General features: G+C 57.7%; 2 protein-coding genes across 2 annotated transcripts; both read right to left on the reverse strand.

Annotated features, from left to right (window-relative positions):
* Positions 1-735: 735 nt before the first annotated feature.
* B9D1 (B9 domain containing 1) lies at positions 736-15,010 on the reverse strand. Its single transcript, XM_046677874.1, has 7 exons — positions 14,855-15,010; positions 13,215-13,283; positions 11,306-11,417; positions 6,665-6,761; positions 5,423-5,485; positions 1,351-1,418; positions 736-1,010 (listed from the first exon to the last, which is right to left on the reverse strand). The coding sequence occupies exons 1-7, from the start codon at positions 14,915-14,917 to the stop codon at positions 868-870; spliced, it is 615 nt and encodes a 204-aa protein (XP_046533830.1). The 5' UTR covers positions 14,918-15,010; the 3' UTR covers positions 736-867.
* Positions 15,011-15,710: 700 nt separating this feature from the next.
* On the reverse strand, positions 15,711-18,593 carry LOC124246531 (serine protease 33-like). The gene is made up of 4 exons (XM_046674737.1): positions 17,895-18,593; positions 17,553-17,812; positions 16,816-16,982; positions 15,711-16,179 (listed from the first exon to the last, which is right to left on the reverse strand). Exons 1-4 carry the CDS (start codon positions 18,206-18,208, stop codon positions 15,958-15,960), a joined length of 963 nt encoding a protein of 320 aa, XP_046530693.1. The 5' UTR covers positions 18,209-18,593; the 3' UTR covers positions 15,711-15,957.
* Between the last annotated feature and the right edge of the window lie 729 nt (positions 18,594-19,322).

Raw genomic sequence — 19,322 nt, forward strand, 5'->3', positions numbered from 1 at the left:
GTGGTCTCTAAGGGCAAGTGTAAACCACGGCCAGGGCAGTGTGCAGTGGCCAGGCTGGTGACCTCCAGGCTGGGGGGCGGGGCTCCCTGAAATCCTGCCCAGGGCGTGTGAAGGCCAGGGAGGGGGAGGGGGTACACACACACTCACACTCACGCTGCTTCTGCCCGGCCCAGCCTCAGGCTGAGGGCAGGGCTCCCGGGGCACAGGGCGCAGGCCGAGGGGCTCCCCCTCCTGCTGTGACTTGGCAGAAGTGGAATCCCAGCAGCTTCCCACGTCGGGGGTCTGCAGCCCCACTCTGGGTGCAGTGTTGGGCGCAGAGTGCTGGCTGGGGGCCTCTCCATCCAGCTCCCACTCACAGGCTTCTCTCCTTGCCAGGGGAGGCTGGCAGTCATGGAGCACGGCTGTCACGCGTGCCAGGCACCAAGCAGGCGGCCCTGGTTCAGCAGGTCCAGCAGAAGTCCCGAAGCCTCCATGGCAGACGATGCGCTTGTTTTAGGGATGAGCTTGTTGAGGTGCAGAAAAAGCCACACAGCCCCGAGGGGCAGAACCAGCGTGGGGCCAAGGCTCAGGTCCTAGTTGGCCTTCCTAGTGGGCCGTCTCCCAGCAACTTCCATGCCCTGGGCAGTGCGGGGAGGAGGGCAGGTCCTGGCCCAGCTCAGGAAGGGCTGGAGGCCGGCCTGGAGGCCTGCTCCACGGAGGGGCTGCTAAGGGGAGAGGAGGCAGCTGGGCCAGCTCTGTGAAGAGGTAACTCTTTATTGTATAAGGTCCCCCTCCCCGCCGGCCGCACTTCAGGCAGACGCTCAGCGGAAGGACAGCCTGCATTCTCGGAGAGCTGCTCGGCCTGCACAGCGGGCGGTGGAAGGGCCCTCACCGGGGGAGGCCCTGAGGGGGGCTGGGCCCCAAAATGCCATGTGTGTCCGGAGGCCCAGTGTCGTAGCCCAGCTTCCTCATGTCCTTGGTCACCACGTTGAAGAGGAGAGTGACAAAGCCCTGGGAGCGGACACGGGTCACTGGGGACAGAAGGGCAGTGTCAGTCAGGCTGGGGCAGAGAGAGACCCAGGCTGCTCTGGGAATCTCTCAGCCTGTGTTTTCTCCTGTAAAATGGGGACAGCACCCGGCCTGTAACCTCACTGGGAGGTGAAGGGGCTGCAGCAGGGACAGACAGACAAGGCAAACCCTCCAACCAGGCCCACATCTGGGAGGCGCTCTGGGAAACTCCTGGGCCCTGCTCCTGCAGGACCAATGCCTACGTGCCTGGCAGATCCCTGGCATCCACCCCATTTCCTTGGGGCCCACATAGTCCCTCCTAGGCCCCAACCTGCCTATGGGAGTGGGGGGATCAAGCTTTACCTTCCCGGCCTTCACCCTGTGCCACCACCTTGGGGTCTGTGTACTCAGGCCGCCGTCCCATGAACCAGCTGGGAAGACAGGAGAACACTGGATGAGCACGGCCCCAGCCTGGGTGTCCCTCAGACCCTGGACCCGGGCTCTCTCCTCGCTTCGGAAGCCAGCAGCCCTCCTCCTACCCCTCCAGCAGGGCCAGGCCCTGGGCAGCCTTCCCACACCCAGGCCCTCTGCTTTCTGCAAGGGGAGGCTGGGTGCGGTGCTGCTGGGCTCCACGGAGGCCCGGGGGTGGCTTCTCCAGACCTGTGGTGCTCCGCAGCCCACTCCTCCTCGGCAGGATACCAAGCTTTCCCATGGTGGTCAACCACGGGTTTGATTCACTGAGAATGAAAGCTGAGGGAGATTTCGGGCTGGGGTGGCGTGAGGGTATGGCTTGAACCAGGTGGAAATCCAAGGAAGGTGACAGCAGCTGAGGTCGGCGAGGGGAGTGGGACCTGGGGACAGTGTGACCTCCCCTCCTCCCTGGGAGGGAGGCCCCATCCCAGAGTTCAGCAAGCATCCTTGGTGTGGCAGAGGGCCAGATCTGGGCTCTCCACTTTCCTCTTAATAGTGTGGGATCCAGGACAAGTCACTTCCCGTCTCTGAACCCCAGTGTTCTCAACTGTGATGGGGATAATAATGGTGCCTACCTCATGGGGCTCCCAGGTGAAGGCACTCCGTCCACGGCCACACAAAACATTAACCGTACTATTTATGGTTTTCACTCTGCAATGCACCTGCAGAGGTGCACGCATCTGCAGGGAGAGACACCGCCATCCAACTCGTCACCCTGGGGAGGTGCCCTGACCCCTGCTGTCTGCCTTCCCTCACAGCAGCCTTGCTCTGTGCATCCCCGCCTTACAGAGGCGGAGAGGAGTCCAGTGACTCACCCAAGGCCATGGTTAGGAAGCAGTGGAGCAGGATGCGCCCACGGCCTCCGGGCTCCAGGCCCCAGGGCACCGGGGCAGCTCCTTCCGGAGCAGCAGCCTCGCCTCCGACACACCCACTCGAGCCGGAAACAAACTCGTGCACTATTCCCGGCTGGGTGGGCCAGGCAGACACGGGCTTTGTCCCGGAGCCACCTCCTGGGCTAACAATGTGACCACCTGGGCAGAGCGGGGTGCCAAGAAGGCCCTGTGGCCTCCCATGTGGAAGGGGCGGGGCCCCGCGCCGCTGGAGGTCCCTGCGTTCCTGTAAAAGCTGGCGCCCTGCGGCGCAGCTCCAGCGGTCCAGGAGAGGCCGCCCTCATCGCCCGACGGGCAGGGAGCCGGCCGCGGCTGGGTGAGTCTCCCCTGGGCCCAACGCCCTGAGGGAGGCGGCGCCACCCGGTGCTGCCCAGGGCAGGGCGCCTTCTGGGGCCACTGGGCGCTGGGAGGGAAGCAGGTCTGTTTGTAGGAGGCTCCCGGAGGCCCCGCCCTGAGGACAGGGACAGGGAGGGGAAACGGGGAACCCAGGTTCCAGCCGGGGCTGGATGGGCATCACCACCTCTCGGCACCTCAGTTCTCCATCTGAGGAGCGTGGCTCTAGCAGCACCCACTTCACAGGCCGCTGCGAGGACCAAGCCACAGGAACCAGCCACTGTGAGCCTGGCACACCCCAGGTGCAAACACAGGGAGCTACCAGGGCCACTGCATTTCTCTCTGAGGTCGGCGGGTGGGAGGCAAGAGGCAGGCTGTTCAGGGCAGTGCTCCAGGCAGGGGCCCAGGCAGGGGAGGAGCCAGGGGCTGGAGGAAGCAAGGCAGGGGAGGTGGGTGGCAGGAGGGCATAGGTCAGCAGGGCCAGAGAACTTGGGGCCCCGTGGCCTTCCAGTTGAAGGTAACCCTAAATGCAGAGATGAGCCTGAGGAGTTTCTGAAGTTGTATTTTCAAAAAACCCTTTGTGTTGCTATGTGAAGACTAGCTCGGAGGTGCTGTTGTAGGCTGAACAACGGCCCCGACGACAGCAGGTCCCAGTCCCTAGAACCTGCGAATGTGACCTTATTTGGAAAAAGGATCCTTGCAGATGTTAACGATCTTAACATGGGAAGATTATCCAGGATTATCCAGGTGGGCCCGAAGTGCCATCACAAGTGTCCTTATGAGAGGCCCAGGGAGATCTGGTACAGGCGGGAGAGGCCATGTGACCAGATGCAGGGACGGAAGTGATGCCGAGCCAAGAAAGGCTGCAGCCACCCGAAGCTGGCAGGGGCCGATTGGCCCCCAGAGCCTCGGGGCACACCTTGATTTCGGCCTGATGCTGGTTTTGGACTCTGGCCTTCAGAACTATGAGGAAATGAACTTCCGTTGTTTTAAGCCCTCGAATTTGTGGTAATTTGTTACAGTAGCCATGAGAAACTAACACAGGAGCTGAGAGTGGAAATGGGCAGGCCACGTACGTAGGCTGAAGGAGGAGGGCTGGGAGGCAGTGGGAGAGAGCAGAGAAGGGAGCTGTGGAGGGTGCCAGAGAGCGAGGGAGGGACGGATCGGATCAGAGCCACAGGGTCTCTGGGGGAGCGAAGGGGGCTGCCGGAGCTAGTCACTCAGTGGCCTCCACAAACCCATTCTGGGAAGATTTTGTCGATCAAACTGTCTTCACTAATCGGACCTTTCCCCAGTTTCCGTAACCCAAGCACAGGCCGCCTGGCAGTTGAGAGCCCCTCCAGAGGGCTGGAGACGGCCCCTGCACCGAGCGGCTGTCCCCAGGCATCGGCAAAAACCTTGGCTGCTCGGCAAGCTGAAGTCAAACTTTTCCAGCAATGGACCCTCTCCTCAGTGAGATCGCGCGGCGAGGCCCAAACTCTCCCCTCGGAGCCGCGGGATGTGCGGCTGCATGACTGCCCTGGCCACGACGGCCGTGTGGACTCGCAAAGCCCTTAACCTGCCCTGGACCCGCTGATGGCCACTGCCCTCCTTCCCCACTTTCCTGACAGCCTCGTGTGGCGGGTGTTGTCACCTCCAGCTTACACTGGCCCAGGGCATCTGGCTAATAAGCCCCTTCCCATCATGGTGGCCTCCTAGAGCTTCTAGGGGCAACGGGCACTCAAATTGTCCCCTTCCCAGCCTCCACAGCTCAGTGACACTTCTCTGGCTCGGGCCCGACGCTGTTGCTCCACCCAGCAGGCCTCTGGCCAAGTGTCACCCTGATGCTGGCCAGGCCTGCAAGGGACTGCTCGCCAGCGGCTTCCCGGGAACCCAGGTGGTCCTCCATCTCCCCCTCACCCAGGCCCACTCCCGCCTGACCTGCTGGGGAGCACGGGGGGCTTGCAGCTGAGCTGAGCTGACGGGGGCTTCCATCCCCAAGCCTGAGTCAGTGAGCCAGGGCCCAGCCAGCCCTCCAGCTCCTACGTGGATGTGGCAGAGGGCAAGAGGCCTCCGGGCCAGTCTCCCCGCCATCTGTCCACAAGCACCCCCGCAGGCTGTGTCTCGGCCCCCGCCTCCCTGACATCTCCCCACACTCCCCCTTGCTCACCAATTAGGAGCCACACCCACCTCCTGGCTGCTCCTAACACACTAAGCCTGCGCTCTCCTCAGGGCCTTGCACATGCTGTTCCCTGTGCCGGGAACGTCTCCTTCCAGACCTCCCACGCTGGCCCCTTCCTCCGCTCTGGTCTCTGCTCAGGCGTCACCTCCTTGCAGAGGCTTCCACACGTGAAGGCATTTAGCAACTGACTGACAGAAGGTACCTATTAGGATTATTGCTGTTTTAGGGTGTTTGGTTGTTATTGCTGTACGCTCTCCTATCACACCTTTGTAATGTCACATTATGTTATGAGCACTTTCCCATCTGACAAGTTTTTCTCTGCTCTGTCTGACTGACTTCTAACAGGGCACAGAGTAAAACTGCATGGCCTTATGCTGCTGGGACAGTGGCCGAAGGGGGCCAGTGACCCTCAGCAACCCCACAGGACCCATTTGTTCGTTTCCATTTGTCCCCAAAAGACGGAGCAGCTTGAAGATCTGGAGAGGTTGCCTGGCACAAATGAGGGGTGGACGTGACATGCCTCCCACCACTCCCACCACGTGTCAGGAGGAGGGGCCGGGCTGACGTGTGGAAAACTCACCTTGTAAACTTTTGCAGTTTAGATGTAGATTCTGGGACAAACATGGGGATGGTCCTTTTGTGCCTGAAACAAATGTTTTCACAGACAGACGTGCTGAGTAACAGAAGAGTGAGGGAGCTTTCTGAGCCTCCAGCAAGCAGAAGCTCTCACGGATCTGGCAGCGCCAAGTCAGTGCCGAGGCCAACCAGTGCAGCCTGCGCTGACCGTGCCCGCGGGGCCAGGCCGGGCACTAGTGCCAGGAGAGCACCGTGGACACAGCGGGCCTGGGCCCAGCCTCGCAGAGCTCAGAGTCCCATGAGAGTCTTGTCTCTTTTAAAGAGTCGGGAGAATGCTGAGGGTTACAGAAACCAAGCCTGGGGTCCCAGCTTACACCATGCACCTCAGACGGCCCCCGCGCTTCTTCAAATGTCCAAGATCTCTGCTATCTTCCAGGCCCCATTTGGATGCCCCTCCTCCAGGAAGCCCCTGACAATTCCCAGGACTGTGGTCACCTGCCCTGGTCCTGTCCCCTCCTCAGAGCCTGGGGTCCTGCCCCTCGCTGCCCTGGTCCCTCCCTCCTGTCCAGGCTCCCCCCGGCATCTGGCACTTTTTCTTTCCACAGTAACTCACAGAGCACTCAGCACACCTGCTGTTCCTCCTTCTCCCTCCACCTTCTCTAGACAAACTCCTCAACTTTTAAGGCCAGCTAACCCTGGCCCTCCTCTGTGCCCTGGAACACTGTGCGTCTATACCCTGTCGCTGTGCTCCACAAAAGAGAATCACGTCTCTCCATCCATGTCTACTACTTGGGGGCTTCTGAGGGCAGGGCCCATGTGATCACACGTGTGTCTGACACAGACGTGTCCTCTGATGCCAGCAGAGCCAGGCCCAGAAGGGGCATCGGTGGGGGCTCACAGGACACTGAGGGAGGGAAGGAAGGAAGGAACGAGCATCTGAACTCCAGACCATAACTGCCGGGAACCATCTGTAGCTAGACCCAGCCCCTCTCAGGATGCCCCCGTGTTCCCTGCCGGGCCCTCCGACACTCCCTCCCACCCCACCTCGTGCTCGGACAGCAGCATTAGCCTCACCCGCTTGGGTCTCCTCCCAGATATGGGCTACACTCCCACCCCCAAGCCAGCTCAGTCCCTCTGGGGACCCAGGACATTCCCAGCCTAGAGGTGAAGTCTGTCCCCAGAAAAACCCTGCTGAAGGTGCCCAGGTCCCTGGGCCAGCATGGCCGAGCTCAGAGTGAGGACCCACCTGCCGGGCGAGAGAGGCACATGCGCCACCCCGTAGCCTCGAATCACGTCGTTCCCGAACACGTCTGGCCCGTACACGCTGAGCACAATCTGCGGCCCTTGGGAAGGACAAGGCAGGGGTCAGCACATGAAGAAACAGCACAAGGGTAAGGTGCTGGGCAGAGAGCAAGGAGGACGACACTCAAGGTGCCAGGGGCGTGGGTGTGATGAAGGGCGAGAGTAGACATGTGCCTGGCACTGCTGCACCAAGCATTTCTGCCAACCCAGGACCCAGGGAGGTGGCGAGGTGGCTGGGGGAGCCAGAATCTGCTGGCCTGGCCCCTTGCTCAGTCTGGATGCCCAGAAGTCACAAGCTCGGATGCTGCCCAATTCAGTCTTTCGACAAACACAGGAAGTGCCTCAGGAGGCCTTGTTCACGGCTCGGGGACCCAGCTGCACGCTGAGCAAAGGTCTCGCTCTTGGGAGCTTCCTTTCTGATGGAGGCGGACAGACCACACGGGCTCAATGGCCAGAGAGGAGCTGGTTTTGGGGTGTCTGTGGGAGAGGTCAGAAAGCAAAGGGCTTCCATGCACCTCCCTTTAAAATATTAACAATTCCACCTGTTCGCTGTTGACATTGAGGCATATTAGGTAATTTCACCTCCGCCAGCATATTCAGGGGACGAATCATTGCCCAGGTGACAGGTGAGGCAGGGAGGCCCAGGGAAGCCCCAGGAGCCGGCCTATCAGGCTCTGATCCTGTGGCCACTAGCGCTGGCCTAAGGCAATTACCTCCCCTCTCTGCCCCTCAGTCTTCTCATCTCTGAGCCACCTGGAATAGCCCTTTCCATCACTACCCCCCAAAGGTAACCGCTACTCTGAATTTTAGGAAGCCACTTATTTTCTAGGGTTTCACCACCAAAGAATGCATCCCCAACACGGCACTTGGTTCTACCACTGTTTTGAACTTTGTATAAATGGAATCACAGAGTACAAATATTTTTGTATCTGGCTGCTTTTTCAATTGTTTTAAAAGAAATTGTTTTATTGAGGTCACACTGGCTGATAACATTGTGTAACTTCAGGTGTACATGATTCTATTTCAGTTTCTGTATAGACGGCATCGAGTTCACCACCAACAGTCTGGTTTTTACGTCCCCAGACATGTGTGCCCCTCGGCCCCTCTGCCCCCATCTGGCTGCTTTAGTTCAACGTCATCTTCGTGAGTTCATCCAAATCGTCTCACGCACTGGGGTCTGCTTCTTCTCAGTGCTGGACGACACCCTCCTCTGCGTGGCCCACGACTCGGCTCGCTCCAGTGCTGATGGACACACGGGTTGTTTCTCCTTGGGGCTCTCACGGATGCAAGGCCACAAGCACTCTGCCACTCTTGTACAAGCTCTCGGTGCACATGTGCACACGTTTCTGTTGGGCACATATCCCAGAAGGGAAGCGCCCAGGGTATGCATATGTTCAGTCTTAAAAGAACACACTGTTTTCCACAGGGGTCGGACGCCCCCACTCCCTCCAGAGTGCCATCTGAGTCCCCACTGCTCTGCACCCTCCTCAAAGCTTGGTGTTCTCAATCCTTCCAATGTGAGCTACTCTGGTGAGTGAGTACTGGCAGCTCGCTTTAGCTTTAACTTGTATTGTCCTTAATTCGAATTGTTCTTACTGAAGTTGAGGCCTTGGCCCATTTCTTGGTCACCTGGATGTCCTCTTGTGAAATGCCTGCTCAATCTTGTGCCCATTTTCCTACTGGATGGTCTTCTTCTCATTGATCTGTAGTATGTGAATGAATTTTGTGGCTTGTCTTTTCACTCTTAATGATGTCTTTTGATGAACAGAAGCCCTTAATCTTAGCATAGTCAAATCTATGGATCTTCTCCTGTAAGGAGTCCTTTTAAAAGTTCTTCCCTTACGCTGAGAGCTCAGCTCTAGTCTCCCAGGCTATCTTCCTGAGGCTTTACTATTTTGCTTTTCACACTTACATTTATAGACCCCTGGGGTGGACTTTCGTGAATGCACAACACGAAGCAGGAATCGGGTTTCACTTTTTCGCACGCATGTCCAATTGTCCCAGCACAGACTCTCGGTCCATCAAACTCTCTCCCCTCCTGCTCTATAGTGCTCCTTGCTCATGAATCCATCATCCACAGGGCTTAGGTCTGTCTTGGGGTCTCTATGGATCTGTTCATCTATCCTTGTGCCAAACTACACTGTCTTAGTTATTGTGCTTTATAATTAAAGTTTCATATCTGGTAGAATAAGTTATATTTCGATATAATTATAAATTATTTTAAAATATTTTGCTTTTCATATAGAACAGCATACATATTTATTTTTACACAAAAAGCAACTGATTTTTTTTTTTTGAGGACGATTAGCCCTGAGCTAACATCTGCTGCTAATCCTCCTCTTTTTGCTGAGGAAGACTGGCCCTGAGCTAACATCCATGTCCATCTTCCTCTACTTTATACGTGGGACGCCTACCCCAGCATGGCTTGCCAAGTGGTGCCAGATCCGCACCTGGGATCCGAACTGGTGAACCCCAGGCTGCTGAAGTGGAATGTGCGCACTTAACTGCTGCGCCACTGTGCCGGCCCCAACAACTGATTTTTTTTATATTGATCTTATATCTAGCATTCATGTCAATTTATTAATTCTAATAATTTATCTGTAGGTTATTTTGGAAATTCTACATACAGAAGTATGTCATCAGTGGATAATGACTTTTTTTTAAAGGTTGGCACCTGAGCTAATATCTGTAGTCAATCTTCTATTTTTCCTCCTTCTCCTCAAAGCCCCCCAGTACATAGTTGTACATTCCAGTTGTAGGTCCTTCTGGTGGTGCTATGTGGGACGCCGCCTCAGCATGGCTTGATGAGCGGTGCCATGTCCGCGCCGAGGATCCGAACCAGTCAAACCCTGGGCTGATGAAGTGAAGTGTGTGAACTTAGCCACTTGGCCACAGGGCCGGCCCCTATAATGACACTTTTCTTCCTCCTTTCTAATTCTTTTATTTGTATAATGTTGGTGGTGATAACAAGCATCCTGATCTAAGTCTTTCAATATTTCACTAAAAAAAGTGATGTTTGTTCTAAGTTTTTTATAGATAGCTTTTATCAGATTAAGAATGTTTCCTTCCTTAGTCTGCTAAGTCTTTACCAGGAATGGATGTTGAATCTTATCACTTTTTCTTCATTTACGGGGAGGACCATGACTTTTCTTCTTTTGAATGTGGTGAATCACACTGGGTGATTTTGGATGTGACAGAAGCTTTGTATTGGCTCACGCTCATGATGTAGAATCTTCTCGTATCCTGCTAGATTCAGTTTGCAAACATTTTGTCCGGGAGTTCTGCAACCACGTTCAAGGTCTGGAATGAGCAGGGCTGCTCTCCTTCCCTCTCTCCCTCCCTCCCAGGGCACCGCTCTATAAGGTCTTGGCCCAAGCTGCCGGGATTTTCCTGACTCTTGTGCCCCCAGCCCAGAGAGGCTGTCAGAAGTCATCATCAGCTCTCGGTCACCTCTGCTGGAATGGGCAGATACCCCTAGGGGAGATGTGAGTAGGGCGACGTCTCTGCACTTCTGTTCTTCTCCTGGATCTTGACCTGGTAAATCTCCACTACTTTGCTAGCTCTCTGATACTTTCAAGCAGTTGTTTGTTGGTTTTGCTTTTTAATGTTTTACTTGCCTGTCCTAGCTGTGCTCAGCAGGAGGAGGGTGGTCTATTACCTAGTGCCCCATTCCAGGAAGCCCACGCAAGTTTCTTACTCACGGATGAGGACACTAGGACAGCAGTCCCCGCCAGGAGGACCACCAGGCAGCCCCTGCTCTGACCCTGTGCACCCGGTAAGCCTGGGCCCTGGCCACGCACAGCAGACAGGCCCGGACTGTGAAGTGAGACGGTCCTGAAATCAAATCCTTGTGCGGCTCCTAGAGGTAAAGCTGAAGGCAAAGGATGTCACTTTGTGGAGTCTCAGTTTCCCAATATGGGAAAAGAAATAGAGAGAAATCTATCCACCAGAAAGGATTAGGAAGCTTGGACAAGCCACATAGGGAGAGTATTCCTAGCCCTCTGGAGCCGACTCCAGGCTTTGCACACAGTAGGCGTCCATTAAGCAAGAGCGAACCACCACCACCAGACAAAGTAGAAAGTAACTACTGAAGCAAGGGAGGCTTTGGGAAGGAGGGCAGTGGTGGGGTGTGGGAAGAGTATCCCAGGCGGAGGGACGAGCACGAACCACAGCTCAGAAAAGGGGACTTGAGGGCCTTGCAAAGGAGACGCAGGTGGTTTGGGTTTGGCTGGAGCACAACACATGACGGGAAGTTGAGAGACGTGAGGGTCAGCTCTCCAGCCAGACTGCGCAGCCCTGGACACCAGGCTCTGCCCTTCACAGGCACGGAGCTGTCCAAGGCTTCAGGCTGGGGCCTCACCTCGGTCACGCTGAACTTCCCAAAGGGCACGTGCACAGCGTGCGGATGAACTGCATGGGGAGGAGGAAGCAGGGGAAACGGCCAGGTGGCAAGAAAACGCATGACAAGGCTGGTGCAGGGCCCAGGTGACCGGCAGGGAAGGTCTGAGTGCAGACGGTGGTGGGCAGGGTGAGGCCAAGACTGCCTGGGGCACCTCCCCTCCCTGCAGGGCCCCTGCGGACTCACAGCCGTAGGGGTTGGTGCTTTTAAAGGTGATGTCGATGGGGAAGTTCCACACCAGTGCTCGCCGCACGTCTTGGCTCTTGCATGTGATCTGTGAGATGCCCTCTTCCAGACCCTGTAAGGACAATGACAGCGACAGCTAGCGTCCAAGTTCCAGGCTGCCACACCCCTCCCCTTACCTGGGCAGCAGCTGGCAGGGCTATTTTCTTCACTTTCTTCTGCCAAGACACTAACTTTCACATAAAGGGAACTAAGAGAGAATGGAGCAGCTCCTAGGTCTTCTACCGTTTCAGTTCATTAGAGCGTGGCAACCTCAAGAGCCACCCTGTACCTGTGCACGAGGTCTCGTCCCCTCGCCTGACTGAAAGGAATGCCTCCAGCACATCGGTGCCCTCTCCTCCATCACCAATCTTCCCCAGATCGCTCCATCGGCAGATGTGTGTATGCTGTCTTCTCGATCACAAGACAAGACTCTCTCGACTACTTCTTCCTCCACCCATCAACCCACTCTCTGTTCCCGTTTACAGCAAATCTTCAAAGAGCTGTCGATGCTCCCCGGCTCCAACTCCTTCTCTGCTCTTCTTTCATGAACCCACTCCAACCTGACTACTGGCCCCCGCTCCACCAGAGAATTTTCGGCAAGTAACACCAGTGACCTCAGCATTGTCATATCTAGGTCACTTCTCTGTCCTCATTTTACGTGGCCCACCAGCAGCATCTGACCACTTCCTGTCACACTTCCTCCACTCGGTTTCCAGGACTCCTCAGGTCTTTGGGTCCTTCCTCCTCACGGCTGGCTCCCCCTCCATCACTCTTGCCAGTTCCTCCTTAGTCTGCTGTGTCCTGTGCTCGGTCTCTGGACACTCATCTACCTGCACGTGGCATCTCAGTAGTCTCAGGGTTTTCGATGTGGTCTGTGTGCATGATTCCCAAGCATGTGTCTCCAGCCTGGTCCTCGCCTCCAGCCTGAACTCCAGATCAGCATGGCCCCATCCCCACTGCTGACCGTGCATCTTCATTCAGATTCTAGTGGGAACACATGCCAGGCTCGGCTCTGGAGAGTTCTCCCAAATCAGCTCTATCCACAGTCTTCCCATTGAATGGCAACTCCGCTTCCAAGTGCTCAGGCTACAAAGCTTGGCGTTATTCTTACCTCCTCTTTCTCTCATATCCCACATCTGTCCAGCAGTAAAACCTGTTGGTTCCATCTTCAAAATACACTTGAAATGCAAGCACCTCTCACCACCCCCACTTCTGCGCCCTGTCCACGCTGCCGTCTGCTCTCACCTGCAGACTCTAAGTGGTGACGCTCTCCCTGCCTCGGCCACTGCTCCCCAGTCAACTCTGCATCCCCAGCACCCAGAGGATGAAAAAGGCTCAGAGAGTTTAAATAAGTCGAGCCTCCATTTCCTCAACTGCTGTGAGGATTAAACAAGTGCTCTTCAGACAGTAAAGTGTGGTGCAGGCCAAAGCTGCCATCAGAGGCCCTCTCCTGGGAGGGACAGACTGTTCCTGGGGAAGTCCTGGAAGGAGAGCTCCAGAGTCCTCCCCATGGGCTCAGGAGAGGCCAAACAATAAAAGGACTGGCCCAGAGTGTCTGCAGCTCAGCCACCTCCAGGCTGGCTCTCTGCGGCCTGCCTGCCTGCGCTGTCCACACACTCCTCTTTGCTGCCACGTGCAAGCTCTCAGGATAGGGTATGTGAGTGAGCACGGCCTTGGGAGAGGGGTCAGGGAGCCCACCGGCGGCTGCATTCTCTGCTCCAGCTTTACCAGGAATAAACTCACATCTACAACCCCCCAAACTACCTCTCAACTGGTTGTGAACTGGGAGGGAAGGGGTGTGATGGCCACCTTCAGAAACCCCAACAGTCACGCAGGCTGTGAGTTAGGGAGGCCCAACAGGCCAGCTTACCGCCGTGGGGGCCCAGTCCTGGCCATACACGAAACAGTACTTGCAGTAGAGATCATCGTACTCAGGAAACTGGAAAACAAGCACACACGGGTTCTGTTCACGGGGACTCATGCTGAGGCCAACATGGTGGTGAGCTGATAGGAATTCTGAACATGGCCCCTCGGGTGGGGTTGATGAGACAGCTGGGGATGTGGACACGGAGTGCAGCGGCGGGGCTGGGGCCCGAGATGTGGGAGTCCAAGGGAGAATCCACGGCTGCTACTGCCCCTGGGCCTTTGCTCAGGCTCTGCCTTCTGTCTGACACGCCCTTCCCATGCCTCCATCTGACAAACTCTTGCTCGTCTTTCAAAACTTACCCTTCAGGGAGCCTGCCCCTGACTTCCAGGCTGTCTTAAGGGCCACCTCCTGGCTCCTTCAGGCCCTCGTACTTCCCTCCATCAAAGTATTGACTGCCTGCATTTATTTCCGTCAACCCCATTAGACTGAGAACAAGGAACAGGTGATACGTTTCTGGGTCCCCAGCGCCTGGCCCAGGGGTGGGCACAGAGGTCTAACGGAAGGGTGCTGAGTGAAAGGTCTGAGAACCCAGTGTGCTATCAGGACATAGGATACGCACGGCTGGAGCTGAAAACCTAAAGACAGGGAGGGGCCTAGAGCATCGGGAGGAAAGGAGGGGTGAGGTGGGTGCTGAGAGAAGACACCAAGACGAAGCCCAGCTCAGGGCCCCTAATGGGACAGAACAGACGAGGGGGAGCCGGTCTTGGGCACTAGGCCAAAGGGGAGGCGGACAGAGTGGGAGCGTGGGGCAGCATCCCTGAGGAAACAGGAAAGCAGGAGACACCAGGCCCTGGCAGAGCTTTACCTAAACCATTTCAGTTAGTTCTCAGAATAATATAATAACAATAACAACAACGATAATAATAATAAACACCATCTCCAACAGCCTGGAAGGGCAGTCTAGCAAAGCTTTGACGTCAGACAGACCAGGTTTCAAATCCCAGCTTTTTCCCATTTGTCAGTTGGGGATGCCAGTAACACCTACTTCACAGGGCTGTGAGGATTGCATGAGCAGTGCTGAGCATGGAGTTTGGCGTATATTTTACGTGCCATATGTCTTAAATATTTTACATATATATAATGGTTCTTATAAAGTGTAGGGTGATGGAGAGGAGTCCATCTGACAGACACACCCTCCCTGGATCATTCCAGGCCACCACCGTCCTTGGATCACATTAACCAAGTCATTCTAACCCAAATTCAAGGACCCGAAAGTTGAGTGCGGGGCACTCCCTGCGCCGGGGGCTCAAGCACTGAGGATCAGGCCCTGAGCGCCGGCCAAGCCTCCCGCTACACCCGCGTTGGGCTCCTGGCCGTGGCTCAACAAAGCAGACACAATCCGAGCCAGGAGCCACGGGCTTGGCTGAGTGTGGCCTCGGTACTAGCTGAGACTCTCGAGGTGTGTTCCACACCCGCACATCCGGGATAAGGATTCCCAGCCACCTCGCGCCAAGCCTCGCAAATGCTGGTCCCCTCCCCGGCCTAACCCAGGGAGAGAGGCTCGGGGGAATGACGCGTCTCTCGGGGGCCACGCAGCAGCCCGGAGGTGCAGGACGGGCCCCGGCGGGGTCCAGGCCACTCACCTGGGCACTCTCCACCTGTCCGTTGACCATGAGCAGGAAGACGCTGGGACCCGCGGCCGCCATGGCAGGCTGGGGACGGGGAGGAGACCCGGCTGCGCGCGCGTTGCTAAGAGGCGCCCGCTGCCCTGGAAACAGACGGCGCGCCGCGCGGGACACGTTTCCTGGACGCGGGGGGGGTGGGGGGGGGGGGGGGGGGCCTCAGCGAAGGCGCGTGCGTGCGAGAGGGGGTGCGCAGGCGCAGTCGCGGCGGCCTGCGGGCGGGCGGAGCCCCGTGCTCCCACGCCTCTCGGGGACGCCGGGCCCTGTCCGCGCGAGGCCCGGGCTCGGCCGTGGGCCCATCGTGGAGAACGCGGCCCCGCCCGATCCGGTTACGCCCGCGGGAGTGCGTGCTCCCGGACTCCGCCCTGCTCCGCCCCGAAGCGCGGCGGCACCGACAGCTGTCCGCCGCGAGAGGCCGCTGTGGCGCCGGCGGGAGGGCGCGGCGGGGGCCCGCGGGCCGGGCTGGGAGCGCGGAGGCCTGGGCGCGCGGCTCTGCGGCGTCTGCGGGAGCAGCGCTGTGCGTCGGGTCAAGGGGATGCTCCCTTGTGGCCTTTGAGACCCTCGTCCCCGAGAAAGTGTAATGAACAAACTTGGGCGGGACCAAAGAATCCTGACGTTCAAGCCGCCGCTCCTCAAAGTGAAGCGGGAAACTGAGGCTCAGGGAGGGGCAGCGCTGGTCTCCTAGTCACCCAGCCGTCGCGGGAAGTGTGACAGAGCCCACGGCTCTGTCAGGACACTTCAAATGACACTCCCTGGCCGCCGCAGTAGGTCACGGCTTCTATTAACACGTGGATCTGGTTCCTCTTAGCACTCGCCACGGTTCGTATTTGCGTATTTATTATTGCCATATCTAGCCTCCATGAGCACAGGGGCCGCGCTGATCTGGAGTCCTGGTTGCCTGGCGCATCGTAAGCAGTGGTAACGGCTTGTTGAGTGAGTGAATGATTGAATATACCTTCACTACACAAAAAGGGAAGCAGACTCAGAGAGGGGAGGTGACTGGGACTCAGTCACAGCAGCAGGTGAGTAACTGAGCCAGGATTCAAACCCAGGACTCCAGAGGCTCACTGCCTCCTCTTCCTGGTCTTGGGCAAGATCAGAGGGCACTTCTTAGCCAAGGTGTAGAAGGTGGCGTTAGAGACCTTCTCTCTGATCCAGGAACGGAAGGGATACACAGGCATGTAGACTTCAGGGAGGCGGGTCCCCAAGCAGGGACTCCAGGTCATCACACCCTGCAGCAACCAGTTTCTGCCCTGGGAACAGACCAGGGGGGCCCCATCAGACACCTGTGCAGGAGAGAGAAGGCGGGGTCACAGCCAGCCTGGACACCACCGGAGGTGAGCAGAGATGCCTGATTAGGGGAGGGCACTGTGCAGCCAGGGTTCACACCACTGACGGGCGAGGCTGAGGCTGGGGAGGCCGAATGGGTGGGAGCCCAAGTGCGACATAACGCAGTTCTGGCAGGGTTGTCCACCTCCCCAGGGACTCGGTCATACCCCCTCCTCACCCCTCACAGGCTCTCTTTCCGGTTAAAACGCTTCCTCCCACAAATTCTACCACCTCGCCCAACTCTTTCCTCCTTGTGGCTTTTGAGGCTCAGTATTACACCAAAGTCAGTTTTCAACAAAATGCTTGCAATTATCAAATAACCAGGGAGCACCCAGTAGTTTAAAACCTGGCTGTGTCAAAGGCTGCCCCACATTCAAACAGGACCTAAAGGGGGAGTCTCCCCAGCAGCCTGGAAACTCTGGGGTGGCCATCAGGGCTGCAGCTAGGCCAGTTCTCTGGGTGTTGTGGGATGAGAGACCCCAGGCGGGTGGGAGGGTGACCAGGCCCAGCTCTCCCAGGTTTAGTGGCATTAGGAAGGACTGTGGGGGAGGGTGCGTCTCGATGCCTGCCCGGGGCAGGGCTGAAATCCTTACCACCAGTTTGGAGTAGCTGTAGGGGAGCCTGGTGCACTGGGAGCCCTTGGGCAGGCTGACCTTCAGGTCGGGACAGTCAGGTTGGAGGCGAAAGGCATCTTTGCAGGAGCTGACATCCAGCGGTTTCAGCGGGACACTGTGCAGCTCTTTCGGTGGGATGTAGGGATCTGCATGTGGGGCGGGGTGGGGGGGGGGGCATACCCTTAGCCGAGACCCACATACTGCAGGTTTGCACCAGTCCTGCCCTGCTGGTTATTAACATACTGCAAGGCTTCCCTCCCTGCCTCAAAGCCTCAAGTCTCCCCCCCAACCCCCGCACCCCCAACCCCCTCCTGGGGCTCCAGTCCTCCCTGACACTCCCCACCCCCAGCTCCCTCTTAGTACAGCTCCATCCTCCGTTAGACTCTCAAGGTCCTCTCAAGGAAGCTTCAAGCCTACTGAGATCTGGGACACACTGCAGTCCTGGAGGGGGCAGGGAGAGTGCCCAGTGCTAGCCATTGAGCTGCTGGGGCTGGAAGCTGACTCAGGCACAGCAAGGTGTCAGTGCCCGCCCTCTGCCCTGCCCATGGTGCTCACCAGGCAGCTGGCCAGGGCTTGGTGGCTCTCTGGGGCTCAGGGACTCTGGGGATTACTTCCTCTGCAGGGTCTCAGCTCCACCCTGGCTGTCATGTCTGCCTTGCCCAGTCCAGCGTCCCCAGCTGCCCTCAGCCATCCCAGGGATCTGCTCCCATCCTTACCAAAATCAAGATCAAACCCCTGGGCCCAGCAGAGCTGCGGCCAGGGGGAAGGCTGGGGGCCAGTGGCCAGAGAGACAGGCTGCACTGCACTGCTGAGAGATGGTGGCCTTTCCAGCCGGGCCAGGGCCAGGCCACCAGGCCCAGAGCCCTCGGGCCCTCCTGGGGACAGGAGCAGCTCCTCCACGCTGGACGTGCTCTCGCAAGCATCCAGTGCCAGCCGATTTGGGCCCAGGGTCACACTGAAGAGGGACGAAGGCCAGCTGTGGAGAGCCGGAGGTGGTGAGTCTGGGGGCCTCTCTCCCGGGGCCCCTCTCCACCCCTCGCCCTGGCCCCTGCATCTACCTGCCAAAGCAGCTGGCGCCTGTGAGCACCCACTCTGGGGAGATGAGGGCTCCCTCGCAGCGGTACCTGGTGTCCAGGAAGATGCTTGCCTGCCAAGGCCATGTGGCTGGGCCCTTCCTGCTGTAGGCCTCCGCTGGCATGGGCCCTGCACCGCCGGAGATTGAGGCACCAGCTCTGGGGCCTGGGATCCTGCCATTCATCTCTGTCCTATCTGACCCCCATCTTTCCACCCAGGGCCCTACTAACCTGCAGCCCCAGCTCCCACTGCTCACCCTCCAGCTTGAAACCAAGCCACTGGCAGTGGAGTCCAGCATGGCCTGGAGAGAGCTCTTGAACCTCTCAGAGTGCCCGTTTCCTTGTCATGCCCAGGAAGGCATTGTGAAAATTAGATATGATAATATATGTCAGATACTCAGAATGGACTGAAGCTCGATACGTTTTTAGCTATTCTTATTAAAGGTAGCTCTTGGTATACTCATGCTTCTTTATGCCTCCAGGATTGCACATGCTTTCTCTCTACCTAGTGTATCATACCTTGCCTTCTCCACCTAGAGAACTCCTATTCAGCCTTCAAAGCCCACCTTTGTGGAGTCGTCTTTGATCTCCTCTTCTCATTCCCCTATAATCCACCCCCTGGGAAGATTTCCTCCCCTTCCTGCCCAGAAGCTCATTATATGTGGGTGTCCAGCTCCGCTTGCTTTTCTGTCAAGATAGGGAACTCACTTATTACTAAGGCAACTGGGCCTCCTTTAGCTGCCCTGCCCTGTAAATCTTGTTCTACCCTCTGGATCTTCAAAGGTCAGTCCCCATCCACATGGAGCTCCTCTCTGCAGACTAGACATCCCCGCTGCCTGTCCCCTGCGCCCAGGTTCCTGTGCTCGAACCCAAGTCTGGGTTACCAGCTTTAAGAGACCTGGACTCAACCCTCAAGGGATGGGCGCCCCGCTCTGCAACAGCTCCCTCCCTGCCCCTCTGCTCCTCACCGAACAGCAGCGGCAGCAGCAGCGGCAGCATTGGGAGAGGGACCCTGGGTCTCACACCACTGGGTCTGGCCGCTGCCTTGTCAGCCCAGGAAATTTAACCTCTCCATGCGCCCTCCCTACCGCCCCATAAGGCCCACGTCACTGGGCAAAGGGGAACCGGCCTGGGGAAGAGGAAGCTGCCGAGGTAGGGGCCGGCGTCCTGCCCACAGACCCTGGCCCTCCTGCTCAGACAGGCAGGGGCTCGGGCCCTGCCCCGCCTCCCGTCTGAGAGGAGGGGCGGAGCGGCCAACTGCAACAGGAGTCCTCCCACCGTCCCTCGCTCCACCCCCGTGAGGCTCTGCAGCCCCTACTGCAGGGCTCCTCCCAGCCCCTCCCCAGGAGCCCTGGGGCCAGGTCCTTTCCCAGGGCTGTCAAGGCTTAGAGAAGTGAGGAAGGGACTTGCCAA

Source organism: Equus quagga, chromosome 11, assembly GCF_021613505.1.
Source record: "Equus quagga isolate Etosha38 chromosome 11, UCLA_HA_Equagga_1.0, whole genome shotgun sequence".
Classification (NCBI taxonomy): domain Eukaryota; kingdom Metazoa; phylum Chordata; class Mammalia; order Perissodactyla; family Equidae; genus Equus; species Equus quagga.